At 54.5% G+C, this 6668-nt stretch overlaps 1 protein-coding gene across 4 annotated transcripts in view; it reads left to right on the forward strand.

The window, feature by feature from the left end:
- The first annotated feature begins 1790 nt into the window (after positions 1–1790).
- Positions 1791–6668, forward strand: part of Nfatc1 (nuclear factor of activated T cells 1) — a 121758-nt gene continuing 116880 nt past the window's right edge. The window contains exon 1 of one of the 4 annotated variants that reach the window (XM_017802607.2): positions 1791–2280. In XM_017802607.2, the coding sequence (XP_017658096.2) occupies positions 2154–2280 (127 nt within the window). In that variant the 5' untranslated portion in view covers positions 1791–2153. The remainder of the gene's footprint in view (positions 2281–6668) is intronic. The other 3 variants (XM_029554823.1, XM_029554824.1, XM_029554825.1) reach the window with 3 other exon arrangements.

Below are 6668 nucleotides of genomic sequence, written 5' to 3' on the forward strand. Positions count from 1 at the left end.
CGCCCCCCCCCGCACACCCACCCCCCCCCCCCCCTTCGGGACCTGGTCCTGATCTGCGGACACCAGGACTAACTGAAGAATGGATATTTTTAGGAAAGAGAGGGTCTCGGGCAGTGGGGCCTTGGCACCCCCTAGCGGCGGTCACTTCCCAAGGTGTGGAGGGAGGCTTCAGGGCATCCTGGCAGGGCCCTTCCGGTTCGGCCTGGGGCATCCTCACCTCACACTCCCGCATCCTCACAGCGCCCCCAGCCACTTCATGGATCACTTCCCACACCTTCACGGAGGCACCCTCAGCCTTGCCTCCCCACTACTCTACGGACCTATCCTCGCGGGTCTTCTCAAGGCCAGAAGCAGAAAGGTGCGAGCCTCGCTTGGCTCTCTACACCTGGAACAGGTCAGCAGGTAGCGCACCTGAGGTAGCTGGGCACCGGCAGGGGCTAGGCAGCCTCACGGCCAACACCCTCGGGCGCTTCTTGGCCAGGGTGGGGGAAAAAGAGAGCTTTTAGTTCTTTGGAGCTGAGGCTGTTGGAAAGAGCCCATAGATGCTTCTGGTGGAGTGGATGGGTTTTTGCCAAGCACTTTCCTATTCTTTAACATCGGGACCAGTTGGTTGGCTCCACTCGCTGGTTGGATCAGATTTCCCTAGGTCCAGGGGTGTGAAGTCCTTCGGAGCACCCACTGTCGAAGTACAACGCCCCGCAGTCTCCCCGCCCCACAGCAGACAAATTCCCCCCCCCCCCCGCGCCTTGGGTTTATTTTAAAGCACATAAGGTGCCGGCCAAAAGATTTATGATTTCTATACACCAGACATTTCTAACCGCCTAACCCTCCATCCCTTCCATCCAAAGCCAATAAGAAAATACGGTCGGGTTTTGGCAGCTGAACTGAGCCCTAGGAAATGCGGGGAGTCTTGAAAGAGCAAAAGTGTGAAGCGACGCGGGACGAATCTGCAGAAGTTCCCCAGTACCAGCCTTCTCCACACATAAAAACCTCACAGTCGCGCCTCAAAACGTCCCTTGGTTTGTCCCCACTCCCCAACCCCCACGGGCAGCCGACACCCCGGCCAAGACCCAGAGGAGAGGGGATGCACTTCCAGGACGCCCTGCCCCCCGCCCCCCAGTCAGTAATCTAGTTCGCGCAGATATTTACAGAGTAAAAAATGACAATATCTGGCCGTCCCGGGACGCCCATGCAATCTGTTAGTAATTTAGCGGGATGGGAATTTCCTTTCTCCGGCCTGCCAGTGGAAGCGCTTTTCCAAATTTCCACAGAGAGGGAAGCCTGCGATTTTACATAATGACTTCAACATGCAAGGCGTCTCCGCACCCCTCCCCCGCCGCCTGTACCCCCTAGTCCGTCAGAGCGGAGAGCCGCTCTCTCTGAATACCCGCGTGGACCAGGTCGTCTGGATCTCGCCCTTTTCTTCCCCTTTCGTCCCCGCCAGCCCCAATATCTCCCCACTCTCCTCATGAGCCCTTTTCCTCCTGCTGCTCATCTTCCCGCCCTTCGCGCCCCTAGCTTCCCTCTTGTGCACCTCGGCGCACCTCTGGGTGCCCCTTCCCGTCCCTTTAGTCCGTGTTGCCCCCGTGAGCCCCTGCCCTGCCAGTGCGCCCCGCCGTTCTACCCCGGGGTGCCCCTGTCCTGCCCAGGGCGCCCCGCCTGCCCAGCGAGCAGCGGCCACGGCGCAGAGGGCGGCGCTCCGCGACTAGTCCCCCGGGCCCCGCGCCGGCTCGGGCCGGCAGGGGCGTGATGTCACTGCAGGGAGGGGGCGCGGGAGCAGTGGGGCGGGCGGGAGGCCAGGGAGGTGTTTTCCAGCTTTAAAAAGGCTGGAAGGCTGAGCGCGGCCCTGCGTCAGAGTGTGACCGACAGGCTCGGAACTGGGCGGCAGAGTCGCTGTGCTAATCCGATCCGCCCGGCGCAGGCTCCCAGGAGCTGCGCACACCTCCGACCCCAGGGCGAGTCCCGGGCCGCAACCCGGCCTGCCACGCGCGCACCCCCCTATGCCACCTCCCCGCGGCGCGCGGCGCTGAGCCCGGCCCCGCGCGTGTCGGCGAGGGAGAGGTCCGACTCCAGAGCCCGGCCCGGGCTGCTCGGCTCGCCAGCTCCTGCTCCTCCTGCTGCTGCGCGCCGCCACCGCCGCCACCGCCGCGTGGATGCCAAGTACCAGCTTTCCAGTCCCTTCCAAGTTTCCACTCGGCCCTCCGGCCGCAGTCTGCGGGAGCGGAGAAACTTTGCGGCCCGCGCCGCCCGCCGGCGGCACCATGAAGGCTGCGGAGGAAGGTAAGCTCTGCACCCCCTCCCTGAGCCCCAGGGTGCCCTGGCCCCGCGGTGCCAGCTGTCCGTACCCCGTCCCCATCGCGAGCCCATCTCGGGGGCCCTGTGGCGGGTCCTGGTCTGAGCGCCCAGGGAGGGGCGCGGGCGTCCGACAGGACAGCGTGGCACACGCTGGGAAGGGTGTCCCCCTGGTGTTTCCCCGGCGTAGCCCTGATTTCTAGCGCGCTTTCTTGCCAATAGGTGTCTCCTCTTTTCGAGCGCGAACTTGAGCATGGCTTAGTATCGCCGCGATCTCCGCTGGGGAAACTCAATTCAAATGGGTGCGAATTGGGGATGGGGTGAGGGAGGGTCGTCAGAACCACTAAGAACACTTTGGGATGAAGTGAAGCTTCTTTGGAGAGGAAAGAGGACCCACTTTCTTCCCGAGGGAGACAAGACTACCTTGTAGTGTGAAGAGCAACTCCTTGACACAAAGTTTGAGGGTCCTTGCACTCTTCCAACCTGGTCGAATCCTGGGTACATCTCACTAAGCAAGGGGCTTAGACGACTGTCCTGGAGTGGTTCAGGTTTATAGGTATCTCTCAAGCTTGTGGGCAAATGTTGCCTTTGAGCATAGCCCAATACTCAAGCCATTCGCATTTAGAGGAAAGTTTTGCCTTAGAAAAAATGCTTTGGAAAAGCTGAAGGACTGTCAGGCTTCCAGCTGCTGCCTCAAGATAAAGAATATGCACTGGCATGTACTCCATACTCTCCCTCAGAGACTTTCTATGCCCCTTTAAAAGAACCAACAAAATAATTTTTATAAAACATGTGGCTCCTGCAGGTGTCTTTGTAACACGTTGTAAAGGATGGTTGGCCTCTCAGCAGGAGGTTAAGATAACCTGACCTGTCTAAGATGGAACCTGGGAGCCACATCTCTTCATTCCTTATTGGCTCTGAAGTATGTTAGTTAAAATTACTGACAGCAAGCTGGTCCCCTGCTAGGACTGGGGCACTTCAATTTACAAGGGAGGCCATCCTTCAGACAAGCGGTTGAAAGGAAACCCTAGCTTCCTGCAGGACTCTGAGTGTGTCAGGCCCTTGCACTGGGACAGCAGTCCCCATAGAGGCAGTTGATCTTTCAACTCAAGACCCTTAAGCTCAGCACAAAAGGATCAGAATTTTCAGAGTCTCATGTCTGAGGTAGAAAGAATTCTGTGAACTTTGAATCAAAGGAGGCAGATATTGCTTGTTTCTTACCATTCCGCTTAACTTTAAAGAATGCCTAAATGATGTGATGTGCGGAGATGTTTTGGTGTTTAGGAGAGCTCTTGCTATAAAAAAAAGTTTAGCAATGTTTTTGTTGGTTTAGATTTTGAATTCCTTGACTTTTATTTCTCCACACATTTATCAATGTTTAGAAAACAAGTTTTCTAAAACCTAGATTTATTTAATTGAAGAATTACCATTTCATAGTAAGAAATCTTTTCTTCAAAGCACAGTTTGATGGCTCAATTTGTAATCCCAGGTGTAACCTCAGCGCTTGGGAAGCTGAGATAAAAGGAATGCCATGAATTTGAGGCCAGCCTGCACAACAAAGCCAGTACCAGGCCAGTCTGAAGCTACAGTATAAGACTCTGTCCCAACAAAATGAAACAAAACAAAATCTTTTTTTTTCAAAAAAACAAAATTTTTTTTTTTTTTTTTTTTTTTTTTGTACAAAAGGAAAAGCTATTGTGGGGGGTAGTGGTTTTTTCTTGTGTTTCCTACTTAGGAAAGGAAGTCTGAAAATGCCTTTGCTGAAGCAATGGACTAGAGGCAATAATGTCCTTTGATCAAACTGCATTGGTATATTTTGTAGACAGTACATAACTGGATTAAACAGAAAATGTGATGCCGTCCAGAGACAGGCCAACCCATGCAGGGGAAGGAAAATGAGTGCAGCAGATCAGCCTCTGCCATTGCTAAGGGCCATAGGGAACACCCCGTCCTTCCTGAGTTGGCCTTGACCTAGGCACCAGCTGCTCTCCGAGGCCCTCTAGCTTGATGGGCATCTGGATGGAAACTCATCAGGCCTGGCCATTTCTGAAGGCCTTGTGCTGCTCTGTTCAGAACTCCAAGAAACACAGGCCTGTAGGTAGCCTTGCATCAAGAGTTGCTTCACACAATGCTCGACAGGCTCTCCAGAACTGAACAAAGCTTGCCCTGTTCTCTAACCATTTAGCTTCATGACATTGTTTCCTAATCCAGATTAGAAAATGCTTTGGCCTTGTGTCCTGCTTCATCACACCCAACAGTGGAGCTCTGTACCCCATTAATATCCTGCCATTTTGGGAGGAAGCGGTCCAAGCTAAACACTTCTATCAAGACTGGAGTGTCTTATAAACTGACAAACCAGAATTCAAACCAAAGCTCCACACTATACAAATGATAGGGAAGGGGGCTGGTGGTGTCACAGGAGTTGTGCATTTCTGACCCCTGATCTGGGGACATAGATAAGGAAGGGACCAAATCAACCTTTGAGAGAAGAGCCCTGTGGCTCCCCTCCTGTGATCCCTGAATCTAGGGGCATGTGGGCAGAGTAAGCCAGGTTCTCTGTATCTTTATCGAAAAGCTTTAGTCAAAACAGATGAGTCTGTAACTTTGTGGTAGAGGTGAAAAGATGGCTGAAGGGAGAAAATGAGATCGAGGCTTCTCCATGGAACATAGAACTTCCATTTGCCTGAAGGTCAGCAGAAAAGCAAATGAAAACAAAACAACTCTCCAACATGCATCTCAAAGTGGGAACTATTATTAGAAACTAAATCAGGCCAGACCGAACCATAGTTTATCATGGGAGAAAAAACAGTTATTGGAGCAGGGTCCTGGGAGAGGTGGCAGCCCACGTGAGACTCAAGTAAGCCTCTGGAAAAAGCCATCCCCCAGGACCCAGGGCCATAGGGCAGAAGGGGGACACCACCACCACCTGGGGACTAACATCTGGTGGCAGACACTAACACAGACCTCTCTCCTCCTTTCCTTCCTGATTCCCTCACAGCTCTGATGCTGGCCTCTCTTGCTCTGCCACCATTTTCCTGGTATTCCAGATGTTGGTTTATGTGGTGCCAAGACACCTGGAAAGTTAGAGCAAAAAGTTGGGAGAAACAGGAAAAGATGGATGAGACTCCACAGGCCCAGCCTTTCCTTCTGACTGTTTTGCACAAGCTATTCTGTGTCAGGCTGGGTAACCTCCAGCACCCACTCAGCTCTTGAGAGCTTTGAAATCACCCCTACGATGTCATGACACGAGAGTATGTAATGTTTTAGGAGCTGGGGGACTAATGCGGCCTTACTGCAGGAAAACAGGATTTGCTGTAAGCCAGAGGGCTGCTCTGGGTAAACTTGGATGGTCTCTAGGCACCTAGGCCCAGGACTTTATCAACATAAAGGAGAGAGCAGCCCTCAGGAACCCACCTATTTCCCTGGCACTTTCAGGTAATTTCTTTGGTAAAGAGGCTGGAAAATGTTATTTCCCAACATTTACTGCTTGAAGTCGCAAAATTCCTGAGGTGGGCTACTGGAAGCCTCTCTGAAGGCAGGCCTCCTCCTCCCCTAGCCAGTTAGCGGGGGCAGTTGGCCCAGGCAGCAACTTAGAGGAAGTCTTAGGCCAAGAGGGGCCACAGCTTGAAACTTTACTTTTCTCTTTCTTTTCTTTCTTCTTTCCCTTTTCTTTTCCTTTTTCCTTCCTTTTCCTTTTCTTTTCTCTCTTCTCTTTTCTTTTTGACTAATCCACTAGCCTTGGTCTTTTTCCTGGTGCAGGGGATCAGCAAGACCCACCGCACCTCCTATGGCTGCGGAAAGCGCACCAAGCTGAGCGGGAACCCGACGACCAGCTGCGAGGCTGGGTGGCGGGTCTACGACGCAGTTCCAGCCCCGCTGGCCCGGCGCTCAAGTCCTTAAGGACCGCTCAGCTGGACCTCGGCTGTTGTGTATGGACAGTGATCCGGGCTGGCTGCGCCGAGGTTGAGGTTGGGGCGTGGACATCTAGTCTGTGGGGCGGGGGCGTCTACCCGTAACCCGGGTCTTGCAGAGAACAGGAGTCCCGCGGGATCCTGCGGGGTACGGAGTGACCTGCTGAGGGGGGATGTCCCACCGGGCGCAGAGTCCAGCGGGGGACAGAGGTCCAGCGGGGCGGGGTCCTGCTGGGGACTGGGAGTCCTGCCTGGGAACGGGGTGTCCTGTCCGGGGACGGGGAAGTCCCACGGGGCGCGGGGTCCTGCGGACGCGAGAGTGTCACCCAGGCTGCGCTCGGGCTCGCGCGCAGAGTTTATTTAAAACTCGGAAGCGGGAGGCTGCGAGCTGCTTGTTTATGTAAACCCGGAAACACCCGGGGGGACAGGGGCGGGACCGGGGCGGGAGGCCGGGGAGGGGACAGG

This window comes from Nannospalax galili, unplaced genomic scaffold (genome assembly GCF_000622305.1).
Source record: "Nannospalax galili isolate Female #2095 unplaced genomic scaffold, S.galili_v1.0 scaffold243, whole genome shotgun sequence".
Taxonomy (NCBI): domain Eukaryota; kingdom Metazoa; phylum Chordata; class Mammalia; order Rodentia; family Spalacidae; genus Nannospalax; species Nannospalax galili.